Source organism: Ranitomeya imitator, chromosome 9 (genome assembly GCF_032444005.1).
Source record: "Ranitomeya imitator isolate aRanImi1 chromosome 9, aRanImi1.pri, whole genome shotgun sequence".
NCBI lineage: Eukaryota > Metazoa > Chordata > Amphibia > Anura > Dendrobatidae > Ranitomeya > Ranitomeya imitator.
Window position 1 is genome coordinate 33,200,631 of NC_091290.1, and position 16,531 is coordinate 33,217,161.

Genomic DNA, 16,531 nt, shown 5'->3' on the forward strand with positions numbered 1-16,531 from the left:
TCAATGGAATGAATGTGCGCTGGCAGCTATTTTCAGAAAGGGTCTCTCTGAAGCCCTTAAGGATGTCATGGTGGGATTTCCTATGCCTGCTGGTCTGAATGAGTCTATGTCTTTGGCCATTCAGATCGGTCGACGCTTGCGTGAGCGTAAATCTGTGCACCATTTGGCGGTATTATCTGAGCATAAACCTGAGCCTATGCAGTGCGATAGGACTTTGACCAGAGCTGAAAGGCAAGAACACAGACGTCAGAATGGGCTGTGTTTCTACTGTGGTGATTCCACTCATGCTATCTCCGATTGTCCTAAGCGCACTAAGCGGTTCGCTAGGTCCGCCACCATTGGTACGGTACAGTCGAAATTTCTTTTGTCCGTTACTTTGATCTGCTCTTTGTCTTCCTATTCTGTCATGGCATTTGTGGATTCAGGCGCTGCCCTGAATTTGATGGACTTGGAGTTTGCTAGGCGCTGTGGGTTTGTCTTGGAGCCCTTGCAGTGTCTTATTCCATTGAGAGGAATTGATGCTACGCCTTTGGCCAAGAATAAGCCTCAGTATTGGACCCAGCTGACCATGTGCATGGCTCCTGCGCACCAGGAGGATATTCGCTTTCTGGTGTTGCATAATCTGCATGATGTGGTCGTGTTGGGGTTGCCATGGCTACAAGTCCATAACCCAGTATTAGATTGGAAATCAATGTCTGTGTCCAGCTGGGGTTGTCAGGGGGTACATGGTGATGTTCCATTTCTGTCTATCTCATCATCCACCCCTTCTGAGGTCCCAGAGTTCTTGTCTGATTACCGGGATGTATTCGATGAGCCCAAGTCCAATGCCCTACCTCCGCATAGGGATTGTGATTGTGCTATCGATTTGATTCCTGGTAGTAAGTTTCCTAAGGGTCGACTGTTTAATTTATCTGTACCTGAGCACGCCGCTATGCGGAGTTACGTGAAGGAGTCTTTGGAGAAGGGTCATATTCGCCCGTCATCTTCGCCATTGGGAGCGGGGTTCTTTTTTGTGGCCAAGAAGGATGGTTCGCTGAGACCTTGTATTGATTACCGCCTTCTAAATAAAATTACGGTCAAATTTCAGTACCCCTTGCCGCTGCTGTCTGATTTGTTTGCTCGGATTAAGGGGGCTAGTTGGTTCACCAAGATAGATCTTCGTGGTGCGTATAATCTTGTGCGTATTAAACGGGGCGATGAATGGAAAACAGCATTTAATACGCCCGAAGGCCATTTTGAGTACCTGGTTATGCCATTCGGGCTTTCTAATGCTCCATCAGTGTTTCAGTCCTTTATGCATGACATTTTCCGAGAGTACCTGGATAAATTCCTGATTGTATACTCGGATGATATTTTGGTCTTCTCGGATGATTGGGAGTCTCATGTGAAGCAGGTCAGAATGGTGTTCCAGGTCCTGCGTGCTAATTCTTTGTTTGTGAAGGGGTCAAAGTGTCTCTTTGGTGTTCAGAAGGTTTCATTTTTTTTGTTCATTTTTTCTCCTTCTACTATCGAGATGGACCCTGTTAAAGTTCAGGCCATTTATGATTGGACTCAGCCAACATCCCTGAAGAGTCTGCAGAAGTTCCTGGGCTTTGCTAATTTTTATCGTCGCTTCATCAATAATTTCTCTAGTATTGCTAAACCGTTGACTGATTTAACCAAGAAGGGTGCTGATGTGGTCAATTGGTCTTCTGCTGCTGTGGAAGCTTTTCAGGAGTTGAAGCGTCGTTTTTCTTCTGCCCCTGTGTTGTGCCAACCAGATGTTTCGCTTCCGTTCCAGGTCGAGGTTGATGCTTCTGACATTGGAGCAGGGGCTGTTTTGTCGCAGAGAAGTTCTGATTGCTCGGTGATGAAACCATGCGCCTTCTTTTCCAGGAAATTTTCGCCTGCTGAGCGAAATTATGATGTTAGCAATCGAGAGTTGCTAGCCATGAAGTGGGCATTCGAGGAGTGGCGTCATTGGCTTGAAGGAGCTAAGCATCGCGTGGTGGTCTTGACTGATCACAAAAACTTGACTTATCTCGAGTCTGCCAAACGGTTGAATCCTAGACAGGCTCGTTGGTCGCTGTTTTTCTCCCGTTTTGACTTTGTGGTTTCGTACCTTCCGGGCTCTAAAAATGTGAAGGCGGATGCCCTGTCTAGGAGTTTTGTGCCCGATTCTCCGGGTTTGCCTGAGCCGGCGGGTATTCTCAAAGAGGGGGTAATTTTGTCTCGTTATATTCCTATGAAGGTTTCCTCTCCTAAATTTAAGCCTCGTTTCATTGGTCCATATAGGATTTCTGAGGTTCTTAATCCTGTGCCTTTTCATTTGACTCTTCCGGCTTCTTTTTCCATCCATGTGTTCCATAGGTCATTGTTGCGGAGATACGTGGCACCTGTGGTTCCATCTATTGATCCTCCTGCTCCGGTTTTGGTTGAAGGGGAATTGGAGTATATAGTGGAGAAGATTTTGGATTCTCGTGTTTCGAGACGGAAACTCCAGTATCTGGTTAAGTGGAAAGGTTATGGTCAGGAAGATAATTCCTGGGTCTTTGCCTCTGATGTCCATGCTGCCGATCTGGTTCGTGCCTTTCATGTGGCTCATCCTGGTCGGCCTGGGGGCTCTGGTGAAGGTTCGGTGACCCCTCCTCAATGGGGGGGTACTGTTGTGAATTCTGTGGCCAAGCTCCCTCCTGTGGTCGTGAGTGGTACTTCGGCTGGTTCTGTCTATGAGCTTCCTTTGGTGGATGAGAGTGGTACTGCGGCTTCTGAGTTTCCTTCCTCAGGTGATGAGGTTAAGTCGTTAGGTGCTGCTCTATTTAACTCCACCTGGTGCTTTGATCCTGGCCTCCAGTCAATGTTCTAGTATTGGTCTTGCTTCCTCCTGGATCGTTCCTGTGGCCTGTCGATCCTGCATAAGCTAAGTTCTGCTTGTGTTACTTTTGTTGCTATTTTTTCTGTCCAGCTTGCTATATTGGTTTTTCTTGCTTGCTGGAAGCTCTGAGACGCAGAGGGAGCACCTCCGTACCGTTAGTCGGTGCGGAGGGTCTTTTTGCCCCTCTGCGTGGTTGTTTGTAGGTTTTTGTGTTGACCGCAAAGCTATCTTTCCTATCCTCGGTCTATTCAGTAAGTCGGGCCTCACTTTGCTAAATCTATTTCATCTCTGTGTTTGTATTTCATCTTTACCCACAGTCATTATATGTGGGGGGCTGCCTTTTCCTTTGGGGAATTTCTCTGAGGCAAGGTAGGCTTATTTTTCTATCTTCAGGGCTAGTTAGTTTCTCAGGCTGTGCCGAGTTGCATAGGGAGCGTTAGGCGCAATCCACGGCTACCTCTAGTGTGGTGTGATAGGATTAGGGATTGCGGTCAGCAGAGTTTCCACGTCTCAGAGCTCGTCCTATGTTTTTGGTAAATGTCAGGTCACTTTGTGTGCTCTGAACTTCAAGGTCCATTGTGGTTCTGAATTACCTGTTCATAACAAAGATGCTGTGGTAGCCATGCTGGTTCAGTATGCCTTCAATTTTGAATAAATCCCCAAAAGTGTCACCAGCAAAGCCCCCCCACACCATCACACCTCCTCCTCCATGCTTCACGGTGGGAACTGTTATGGCTGGCAATCAGGCAACACAGCGTGCAGTAATCAGCGCACATACAGAGATCTGGCAATAACCAAAAACAATAGGACGAGCTCTGAGACGTGGAATCTCTGTAGACTGCAGTACCTGATCTATCCTCACACAACTATAAGCAGCAGTGGATTGCGCCTATAACTACCTATGCAACTCGGCACTGCCTGAGGAGCTGACTAGCCTGAAGATAGAAATACAAGCCTGACTTACCTCAGAGAAATACCCCAAAGGAATAGGCAGCCCCCCACATATAATGACTGTTAGCAAGATGAAAAGACAAACGTAGGAATGAAATAGATTCAGCAAAGTGAGGCCCGATATTCTAGACAGAGCGAGGATAGCAAAGAGAACTATGCAGTCTACAAAAAACCCTAAAACGAAAACCACGCAAAGGGGCAAAAAGACCCACCGTGCCGAACTAACAGCACGGCGGTGCACCCCTTTGCTTCTCAGAGCTTCCAGCAAAAGTTAATAGCAAGCTGGACAGAAAAAACAGAAAACAAACTAGAAGCACTTATCTAGCAGAGCAGCAGGCCCAAGGAAAGCTGCAGTAGCTCAGATCCAACACTGGAACATTGACAAGGAGCAAGGAAGACAGACTCAGGTGGAGCTAAATAGCAAGGCAGCCAACGAGCTCACCAAAACACCTGAGGGAGGAAGCCCAGAGACTGCAATACCACTTGTGACCACAGAAGTGAACTCAGCCACAGAATTCACAACAGTACCCCCCCCTTGAGGAGGGGTCACCGAACCCTCACCAGAACCCCCAGGCCGACCAGGATGAGCCACATGAAAGGCACGAACAAGATCTGGGGCATGGACATCAGAGGCAAAAACCCAGGAATTATCTTCCTGAGCATAACCCTTCCATTTGACCAGATACTGGAGTTTCCGTCTAGAGACACGAGAATCCAAAATCTTCTCCACAATATACTCCAATTCCCCCTCCACCAAAACAGGGGCAGGAGGCTCCACAGATGGAACCATAGGTGCCACGTATCTCCTCAACAACGACCTATGGAATACATTATGTATGGAAAAGGAGTCTGGGAGGGTCAGACGAAAAGACACCGGATTGAGAATCTCAGAAATCCTATACGGACCAATAAAACGAGGTTTAAATTTAGGAGAGGAAACCTTCATAGGAATATGACGAGAAGATAACCAAACCAGATCCCCAACACGAAGTCGGGGTCCCACACGGCGTCTGCGATTAGCGAAAAGCTGAGCCTTCTCCTGGGACAAGGTCAAATTGTCCACCACCTGAGTCCAGATCTGCTGCAACCTGTCCACCACAGAATCCACACCAGGACAGTCCGAAGACTCAACCTGTCCTGAAGAGAAACGAGGATGGAACCCAGAATTGCAGAAAAATGGAGAGACCAAGGTAGCCGAGCTGGCCCGATTATTAAGGGCGAACTCAGCCAACGGCAAAAATGACACCCAATCATCCTGGTCAGCGGAAACAAAACATCTCAGATATGTTTCCAAGGTCTGATTGGTTCGTTCGGTCTGGCCATTAGTCTGAGGATGGAAGGCCGAGGAGAAAGATAGGTCAATGCCCATCCTACCACAAAAGGCTCGCCAGAACCTCGAGACAAACTGGGAACCTCTGTCAGAAACAATATTCTCAGGAATGCCATGTAAACGAACCACATGCTGGAAGAACAAAGGCACCAAATCAGAGGAGGAAGGCAATTTAACCAAGGGCACCAGATGGACCATTTTAGAAAAGCGATCACAGACCACCCAAATGACCGACATTTTTTGAGAAACGGGAAGGTCAGAAATGAAATCCATCGAAATATGTGTCCAAGGCCTCTTCGGGACCGGCAAGGGCAAAAGCAACCCACTGGCACGTGAACAGCAGGGCTTAGCCCTAGCACAAATTCCACAGGACTGCACAAAAGCACGCACATCCCGTGACAGAGATGGCCACCAGAAGGATCTAGCAACCAACTCCCTGGTACCAAAGATTCCTGGATGACCGGCCAGCACCGAACAATGAAGTTCAGAGATAACTTTACTAGTCCACCTATCAGGGACGAACAGTTTCTCGGCCGGACAACGATCAGGTTTATTAGCCTGAAATTTCTGCAACACTCTCCGCAAATCAGGGGAGATGGCAGACACAATGACTCCTTCCTTGAGGATACTCGCCGGCTCAGATAACCCCGGAGAGTCGGGCACAAAAGTCCTAGACAGAGCATCCGCCTTCACATTTTTAGAGCCCGGAAGGTATGAAATCACAAAATCAAAACGAGCAAAAAATAACGACCAACGGGCCTGTCTAGGATTCAAGCGCTTGGCAGACTCAAGATAAGTAAGGTTCTTATGATCAGTCAAAACCACCACGCGATGCTTAGCACCCTCAAGCCAATGACGCCACTCCTCGAATGCCCACTTCATGGCCAGCAACTCTCGGTTGCCCACATCATAATTACGCTCAGCAGCAGAAAATTTCCTGGAAAAGAAAGCACATGGTTTGAACAGTGAGCAACCAGAACCTCTCTGTGACAAAACCGCCCCTGCACCAATCTCAGAAGCATCAACCTCGACCTGGAACGGAAGAGAAACATCAGGTTGACACAACACAGGGGCACAGCAAAAACGATGCTTCAACTCCTGAAAAGCTTCCACGGCAGCAGAAGACCAATTAACCAAATCAGCACCCTTCTTGGTCAAATCGGTCAATGGTCTGGCAATGCTAGAAAAATTACAGATGAAGCGACGATAAAAATTAGCAAAGCCCAGGAATTTCTGCAGACTTTTTAGAGATGTCGGCTGAGTCCAATCCTGGATGGCCTGAACCTTAACCGGATCCATCTCGATAGTAGAAGGGGAAAAGATGAACCCCAAAAATGAAACTTTCTGCACACCGAAGAGACACTTTGATCCCTTCACGAACAAGGAATTAGCACGCAGTACCTGGAAAACCATTCTGACTTGCTTCACATGAGACTCCCAATCATCTGAGAAGATCAAAATGTCATCCAAGTAAACAATCAAGAATTTATCCAGATACTCACGGAAAATGTCATGCATAAAAGACTGAAAAACAGATGGAGCATTGGCAAGTCCGAACGGCATCACCAGATACTCAAAATGACCCTCGGGCGTATTAAATGCCATTTTCCATTCATCTCCCTGCCTGATTCTCACCAGATTATACGCACCACGAAGATCTATCTTGGTGAACCAACTAGCCCCCTTAATCCGAGCAAACAAGTCAGAAATCAATGGCAAGGGATACTGAAACTTAACAGTGATCTTATTAAGAAGGCGGTAATCAATACACGGTCTTAGCGAACCATCCTTCTTGGCTACAAAAAAGAACCCTGCTCCCAATGGTGACGACGATGGGCGAATATGTCCCTTCTCCAGGGACTCCTTCACATAGCTGCGCATAGCGGTGTGTTCAGGTACGGACAAATTAAATAAACGACCCTTAGGGAATTTACTACCAGGAATCAAATCGATAGCACAATCACAATTCCTATGCGGAGGTAGGGCATCAGACTTGGACTCTTCAAATACATCCTGAAAGTCCGACAAGAACTCTGGGATGTCAGAAGGAATGGATGACGAAATAGACAAAAATGGAACATCACCATGTACTCCCTGACAACCCCAGCTGGTTACCGACATAGAGTTCCAATCCAATACTGGATTATGGGTTTGTAGCCATGGCAACCCCAACACGACCACATCATGCAAATTATGCAGTACCAGAAAGCGAATAACTTCCTGATGTGCAGGAGCCATGCACATGGTCAGCTGGGCCCAGTACTGAGGCTTATTCTTGGCCAAAGGTGTAGCATCAATTCCTCTCAACGGAATAGGACACCGCAAAGGCTCCAAGAAAAATCCACAACGTTTAGCATAATCCAAATCCATCAGATTCAGGGCAGCGCCTGAATCCACAAATGCCATGACAGAATACGATGACAAAGAGCACATTAAGGTAATGGACAAAAGGAATTTGGACTGTACAGTACCAATAACGGCAGAGCTATCGAACCGCCTAGTGCGTTTAGGACAATTAGAAATAGCATGAGTAGAATCACCACAATAGAAACACAGTCTGTTCAGACGTCTGTGTTCTTGCCGTTCTACTTTAGTCATAGTCCTGTCGCACTGCATAGGCTCAGGTTTACTCTCAGACAATACCGCCAGATGGTGCACAGATTTACGCTCGCGCAAGCGACGACCGATCTGAATGGCCAAGGACATAGACTCATTCAAACCAGCAGGCATAGGAAATCCCACCATTACATCCTTAAGAGCTTCAGAGAGACCCTTTCTGAACAAAGCCGCTAGTGCAGATTCATTCCACAGAGTGAGTACTGACCACTTTCTAAATTTCTGACAATATACTTCTACATCATCCTGACCCTGGCATAAAGCCAGCAGATTTTTCTCAGCCTGATCCACTGAATTAGGCTCATCGTAAAGCAATCCCAGCGCCTGGAAAAATGCATCAACATTACTCAATGCAGAATCTCCTGGTGCAAGAGAAAACGCCCAGTCCTGTGGGTCGCCGCGCAAAAAAGAAATAATAATCAAAACCTGTTGAATAGGATTACCAGAAGAATGAGGTTTCAAGGCCAAAAATAGCTTACAATTATTTCTGAAGCTCAGGAACTTAGTTCTGTCACCAAAAAACAAATCAGGAATCGGAATTCTTGGTTCTAGCATCGATTTCTGATCAATAGTATCTTGAATCTTTTGTACATTTACAACGAGATTATCCATTGAGGAGCACAGAGCCTGAATATCCATGTCCACAGCTGTGTCCTGAAGCACTCTAATGTCTAGGGGAAAAAAAAGACTGAAGACAGAGCTAAGAAAAAAAAATGATGTCAGGATTTCTTTTTTCCCTCTATTGGGAATCATTGGTGTGGCTCCTTGTACTGTTATGGCTGGCAATCAGGCAACACAGCGTGCAGTAATCAGCGCACATACAGAGATCTGGCAATAACCAAAAACAATAGGACGAGCTCTGAGACGTGGAATCTCTGTAGACTGCAGTACCTGATCTATCCTCACACAACTATAAGCAGCAGTGGATTGCGCCTATAACTACCTATGCAACTCGGCACTGCCTGAGGAGCTGACTAGCCTGAAGATAGAAATACAAGCCTGACTTACCTCAGAGAAATACCCCAAAGGAATAGGCAGCCCCCCACATATAATGACTGTTAGCAAGATGAAAAGACAAACGTAGGAATGAAATAGATTCAGCAAAGTGAGGCCCGATATTCTAGACAGAGCGAGGATAGCAAAGAGAACTATGCAGTCTGCAAAAAACCCTAAAACGAAAACCACGCAAAGGGGCAAAAAGACCCACCGTGCCGAACTAACAGCACGGCGGTGCACCCCTTTGCTTCTCAGAGCTTCCAGCAAAAGTTAATAGCAAGCTGGACAGAAAAAACAGAAAACAAACTAGAAGCACTTATCTAGCAGAGCAGCAGGCCCAAGGAAAGATGCAGTAGCTCAGATCCAACACTGGAACATTGACAAGGAGCAAGGAAGACAGACTCAGGTGGAGCTAAATAGCAAGGCAGCCAACGAGCTCACCAAAACACCTGAGGGAGGAAGCCCAGAGACTGCAATACCACTTGTGACCACAGAAGTGAATTCAGCCACAGAATTCACAACAGGGAACCAGGCATGTAGAGTCCATCCGTTCACCTTTTCTGTGTCGCACAAAGACACGGTGGTTGGAACCAAAGATCTCGAATTTGGACTCATCAGACCAAAGCACAGATTTCCGCTGGTCTAATGACCATTCCTTGTGTTCTTTAGCCCAAACAAGTCTCTTCTGCTTGTTGCCTGTCCTTAGCAGTGGTTTCCTAGCAGCTATTCTATCATGAAGGCCTGCTGCACAAAGTCTCCTCTTAACAGTTGTTGTAGAGATGTGTCTGCTGCTAGAACTCTGTGTGGCATTGACCTGGTCTCTAATCTGAGCTGCTGTTAACCTGCGATTTCTGAGGCTGGTGACTCGGATAAACTTATCCTCAGAAGCAGAGGTGACTCTTGGTCTTCCTTTCCTGGGGCGGTCCTCATGTGAGCCAGTTTCTTTGTAGCGCTTGATGGTTTTTGCCACTGCACTTGGGGACACTTTCAAAGTTTTCCCAATTTTTTCGGACTGACTGACCTTCATTTCTTAAAGTAATGATGGCCACTCATTTTTCTTTACTTAGCTGCTGCTTTCTTGCCATAATACAAATTCTAACAGTCTATTCAGTAGGACTATCAGCTGTGTATCCACCAGACTTCTGCACAACACAACTGATGGTCCCAACCCCATTTATAAGGCAAGAAATCCCACTTATTAAACCTGACAGGGCACACCTGTGAAGTGAAAACCATTCCCAGTGACTACCTCTTGAAGCTCATCAAGAGAATGCCAAGAGTGTACAAAGCAGTCATCAAAGCAAAAGGTGGCTACTTTGAAGAACCTAGAATATAAGACATAATTTCAGTTGTTTCACGCTTCTTTGTTAAGTATATAATTCCACATGTGTTAATTCATATTTTTGATGCCTTCAGTGTGAATGTACAATTTTCATAGTCATGAAAATACAGAAAAAGCTTTAAATGAGGTGTGTCCAAACTTTTGGACTGTACTGTACATGAGAACAAAATCCATATAGACCTATGATAGGTGGATGGATGGTTACCTGGGTGGTCCTTTGGGAAGTGTGCTGCACTTGAACCCTCGTGTGTGGAGTCATGTTTGACTACAGAAACATGGCGCTCGCTCCTCATACAACTTTACTTATGCTGTGATCTGTGCATGCCGTACAGTATGTGCTATTCACCGGAGTAGGAGATAATGTGAAGTAGACACTAAATAAAGTAGGGATCTGCTGTGTTCTGCCTCATACATTGCTTATATCGGCCACCCCTAGAGCAGATAACTGCTGATTGGTAGGGGAGCCAAGTATCGGACCGCCAATGATTTGATATTGGTGACCTATTGTACGGACAGGTAATCAGGTAATAAGTCCCGGACAAATCCCTTTAAAACATATGGACATCATAGACCGGTTACTCTGCCTTGGCCCCTCATTTATTAGCCAAATAGGGGATTAAAAGGGTAATATACAGGTAAAAATTCAATAGGTAATTTAATTTCAGTGCCATTATGTCCCTCCCTATCAGTAAGTGCACACCGTGATTGTACTAACCCTACTACTTATCTAAGAAAGGAACTATATCCTATATATACAGTATCTGCAGCTTGTGCTGACACTGGTGGTTAAAGTTCAATGTCGTCTTCAACTCATGACATTTTTAGATCCTTGAATAATCAGATAGGAACATAATCATGTGCCTAAGACTGTCCACTCAATGTTTTTTCAATATAGTTGGGCTCTACATCTCCTCTCTACCTCTACCTCTTCCATCCTGCCACATCTCTACTACCTCTTCCATCCTGCCACATCTCTTCTACCTCTTCCGTCCTGCCGCATCTCTACTACCTCTTCCATCCTGCCACATGTCTTCTACCTCTTCCGTCCTGCCACATCTCTTCTACCTCTTCCATCCTGCCGCATCTCTACTACCTCTTCCATCCTGCCACATGTCTTCTACCTCTTCCGTCCTGCCACATCTCTTCTACCTCTTCCATCCTGCCGCATCTCTACTACCTCTTCCATCCTGCCACATGTCTTCTACCTCTTCCGTCCTGCCACATCTCTTCTACCTCTTCCATCCTGCCACATCTCTACTACCTCTTCCATCCTGCCACATGTCTTCTACCTCTTCCGTCCTGCCACATCTCTTCTACCTCTTCCGTCTTGCCACATCTCTACTACCTCTTCCATCCTGCCACATGTCTTCTACCTCTTCCGTCCTGCCACATCTCTTCTACCTCTTCCGTCCTGCCACATCTCTACTACCTCTTCCATCCTGCCACATCTCTACTACCTCTTCCGTCCTGCCACATCTCTTCTACATCTTCCATCCTGCCACATGTCTTCTACCTCTTCCGTCCTGCCACATCTCTTCTACCTCTTCCATCCTGCCACATCTCTACTACCTCTTCCGTCCTGCCACATCTCTTCTACCTCTTCCGTCCTGCCACATCTCTACTACCTCTTCCGTCCTGCCACATCTCTTCTACCTCTTCCGTCCCGCCACATCTCTTCTACCTCTTCCGTCCTGCCACATCTCTTCTACCTCTTCCATCCTGCCACATCTTTTCTACCTCTTCCATCCTGCCACATCTCTTCTACCTCTTCCGTCCTGCCACATCTCTACTACCGCTTCCGTCCTGCCGCATCTCTACTACCTCTTCCGTCCTGCCACATCTCTTCTACCTCTTCCGTCCTGCCACATCTCTTCTACCTCTTCCGTCCTGCCACATCTCTACTACCTCTTCCGTCCTGCCGCATCTCTACTACCTCTTCCGTCCTGCCGCATCTGTACTACCTCTTCCGTCCTGCCACATCTCTTCTACCTCTTCCGTCCTGCCACATCTCTTCTACCTCTTCCGTCCTGCCACATCTCAACTACCTCTTCCGTCCTGCCGCATCTCTACTACCTCTTCCGTCCTGCCACATCTCTTGTACCTCTTCCATCCTGCCACATCTCTACTACCTCTTCCGTCCTGCCACATCTCTTCTACCTCTTCCGTCCTGCCACATCTCTTCTACCTCTTCCGTCCTGCCGCATCTCTACTACCTCTTCCGTCCTGCCGCATCTCTTCTACCTCTTCCGTCCTGCCACATCTCTTCTACCTCTTCCGTCCTGCCGCATCTCTACTACCTCTTCCGTCCTGCCACATCTCTTGTACCTCTTCCATCCTGCCACATCTCTACTACCTCTTCCGTCCTGCCACATCTCTACTACCTCTTCCGTCCTGCCACATATATGTAGCCAGCTGCATTTAAAAAAGTAACTAAAAGTTTGAAAGTTTATCTTAAAGCAGAATTAGTGGGGGTTCGGGTACTGAAAACCCCATATGACTCGAAAAATGTCCCAAGAAGTGCACATCTCAGGAGAGAGAAACTCACAGCTCCTGCCTGAGCGCCACACAGATCGGAGTACGGATGCCGTGGAGAACATAGTCTTTCAATTTCCTTACATTCTGATAAACCGGCGTTAGTTTTTCAGTTGTAACATTTTTCAAAATCAGAATCAAAAATGAGCACAAAAAAAAAAAAAAAACAGTTAGGTAGCCCCTCCAAAAATATTAGAAAACTCTGCATTTTTTGTTACATTTTTCCTGGTGGCGCTTTCTTTAGAGAGAACATCACATTGGGCATGAATATGTACGGTAATTATTTTCATAGCATGATCTGGTTAGAAAACTCTTCTATAAGGTGTAAAAAAAAATGAAATTATTTGTAATAAAAATACCCTCCCCCCAAAAAAAAACCCAGCTATTTAAAATAGCAGAATATGATTTTCAGTAGAGCATAAAAGACTTAATAAGTTACCTATTATAGTACACGAACACATCTACCAAAAAAATTGTGAACAGAACCTAAAGCTTTCTTTTTTTTTTTTTAGAACCTAAAAATTACTTTGCTTTTTGTCTCCATACAGGTCTTTGCCTGGAAAATTCTCCACTTACCTTTCCGGACCTTATAAAGCTTGTGTCGTATTACAGTACTGAAAGGTGATTTTCGTTGTCCACTGTCTTTCTTTCTTACCATTATTTACTCTGACTTAGCAAATCTTCCCCTTAGACTAATAATAAAAAGAATATTGATTTTTATTTACGTAGTGCAAGCACTTTACAATTAATTGGGGACATGTATAAACAATATCAGACATTATAGAGTAACAATAGGGGAGATAGGATCCTCCTTGCAAGAGCTTACAATCTATGAGGAAGCAGGGATGATAGAAAAGGTAAAATAAAAATGCTTGTATTGGATCTTTAAGTCTTCTTTTATGTTAAAGAATTGGTTTAATTTTTATCTAATAAATCAATAGTACACACGATAATAAGCAACGTTGTAATATACGGTATCTTATCAGAGAAATATGCTTCTTTCTCCTCCTGGACTGATCTTTCATTCACAGGTAAAATCTGTATTCAGTGAAGACACATAAAAACAATCGTCTGACATCTTTACTGCTTTTTTAATATTTATTGCTTGTCTTTTTCAGGGATGTCCTACCTTATATGCTTAGACTTCCCGCAGCTATAGAAAAAGTAACTTCACGAAAACAGTTAGAGGCCATTTCCCATTTAGGACATGGTAAATATTTAATTTTGTTATAGAAAAACATTCATTATTGTTATTAATATATTATGATATCATTGTTCATATTTCTGTATTTTTCAACTTTTTCAGAATTTTGGAATTCCTCCCTTAATGCTCGAAATTACTCTTCGGCCCCAACAGCTACTTCCTCTCCTTCACTGTCCCTGAATCTTCTATCACCAGACCTGCCAGACACAATTAGTCCAACTATTATCCCATCACTGAAAACTCGTAGCCCCAAAGAAGTTTCCGTAGAAGGAAAAGAGGGGGCCCTCTTCTTTGTAAACCCCCTCTTCAAATCCAAAGACTCCGGGGCACTCAAGCGTTCTCACTTCCAGAAAAGCATTAAAGTCAGAGTATCTACTGAAAATTCTGGTTCTCTCTCTCCTCCACTAAATCCACCTCCACCGGTACCATATGAAGAGTCTGTGAAAGAGGAAGACGAGGAGACATCAGTCAAAGCTTCAGAGGTCAACAGGGAAGTGCAAGCCCAGGAGGTATCAGAAGACCAAGAGTATAGAAAACCTCGCTCATCTCTTAGACATCGTCTGAGGAAGAGTCTGAGCAAAGGCAGCCGTGACCTTGGACTTAAACTGTCACCGATGCGTTCCAAAGACGTAGGAGACTACAACGTTCCAACTGCAGCTCCAAGGACACAAGAAATTAAGGATGGAAAAGAGAACCACATAAATGGAGGGAATTCTGTAGAAGAGCAGGATAGTGGTTCCATCAGCAGCATAGAAGATGCGACATCAGAGGACGGAGGAAAGTTTTCTCCTCAACTTACAAGAAGGAAAAAAAAGAAAAGTGGACGTTCCTCCTTTCGAGCAGTCAGTGGAGCCTTCCTGTCCCTTTTATCTCCAGAACGCAAGATGATTATATTAATCGAAGAAATGGGCAAAGATGTTACCACTGAATTTGGGAAGGAACTGCAGGGTTTTCTTCAAAAAGTGGATATCAATCCCAGTAAAGATAAAAAACAAGAGGAAGGAAAACATTACCAGAGCGTATTAAGGGAAGTCAGAGCTTTCATGGATAAAATGAAGAATATGCTGAGAGAAAGTGCAGAAACCCACCTGGAAGCACTTACATCTGATGAACAAGGTGAGAACAGTGAAAAATAGCTATAGATTTGGACCTATCTAATACGATGATATTACACTTTTGTGACCAAGTGTGAGTGACCACATGTGGAATACTTATGAATTGTCATTCTGCGATTGCACTCGCTGTGGTTTCTAGTTGCAGGCACAACACTTTACGCTAATCCATGTTTGGTTACTACTGTTCATCCGCACATTTTTCTGCTGCCGTTAAGTTCTTTTCACATCTCATCCAGAGTTTCATTGTCCTGTAAAATTTTTTGCTTTACACAACTTTATTGTTGCAAATTATGATGACTGTTGACGGAGCTCGGCCATGCCCTCACCTGTTCGAAAAGTTGGTGGACGTAAAGCTATCAAAAGTTGCAATTTTTTTTTTAATGAAACCAATGCTTGATGAATCGGGGGTCGTCAACTCTTTGATTTAGTTGATTCTAAGCCAAAAGTAAGAATGCCATTGACATATCAATGTAAAAGTCTAACTACTGTAATGACTGTAAGGTGCGAGAGAGCGGTTGTTATGACCAAGTTGCTGTCCGGTCACAGTCTGGTCCTTTACAGACAAACGGTGTCCCAGTCCCAATGTGCTGTCAAATCTGGGGTGCATCACACCCACTTGTAGGCCGCAGGCCTCCGCTGCCTCCAGGCTTTCTTCCTCAAGAGCCGCCACACACAATTCAGGGGACACCAAGTTTTTTACAACAGGCAAATGTTTACTAGTCAGTTCAAGTTCATCAGATGGTGACATGTGGGATAGGGCACAGCATTTCACATTTCTTCCTTCCTTACTACAGTACCTCTTCAGCTCTGCCACTTGTTCATCCTGGATTCAAGCCCTCTGACTTCATCAGCCTCAGGGATTTCTTGTCCTTTTCAGCAGTGCATCTGGGACTGGCCACCTGCCCCCCAACTAATTCCATGTCTATCGACCACAACATGTCAGAAGACCAGGCCCGCTCCATGGTACCTGGCCCAAGCCCTAGGCTCCAGATGTTACAGGAATGTGCATCAAGGATCTCAGTACAGCCTCCTACTGCCTTGAACGATTGGCCCATGCTGTCCCTAGCAGCCCACTGCACCTGAACTTGACACTTCACTTCTTTAACCACTCACTAGCAGGAAGCGCCTGCCTTTTATTAAGAGCAAAAGAGGGGAGAAGCCAGCGCAGCCTAAGGTTAAGACGCAATACATAAAGTTCAAATGCACATATTAATTTCTAACTGTATTTTCAAAATGAGACATTTAGCAAACAATTGATCAATTCTTTGAGCCACCCCGCCTCTTCACGGCATTCTCATATTGGGGCAGTCCTACACTACGTTTTAAATATTCGCTGTGCCATAGAGGCCTCCTAAATGAATTAAAAGCAAGACCACATTAAATGCAAGCTGTACCTGGAGCATTACTGAGTCATCCCCATGGCACCAGAGAAGGCAAGCGAGGATAAAGGTTGACCAGGTCCAGACAGACATTTCAGATCCAACCTCCACACTGCCCCTCCAGAACCACAGATAAAGAATGAGACAGGCTGAGGCACAGGTGCATAATTAAACAAAGCCTAAGGCAGGGCAGGGCTGCTGTGTGTACAGCA

At 45.4% G+C, this 16,531-nt stretch overlaps 1 protein-coding gene across 1 annotated transcript in view; it reads left to right on the top strand.

Annotated features, from left to right (window-relative positions):
* RIN1 (Ras and Rab interactor 1) overlaps positions 1 to 16,531 on the top strand; it is a 33,374-nt gene that overhangs the window by 11,434 nt on the left and 5,409 nt on the right. Inside the window, exons 5-7 of the mRNA XM_069740309.1 lie at positions 13,170 to 13,242; positions 13,740 to 13,831; positions 13,928 to 14,941. Coding sequence (XP_069596410.1) covers positions 13,170 to 13,242; positions 13,740 to 13,831; positions 13,928 to 14,941 — 1,179 coding nt within the window. The remainder of the gene's footprint in view (positions 1 to 13,169; positions 13,243 to 13,739; positions 13,832 to 13,927; positions 14,942 to 16,531) is intronic.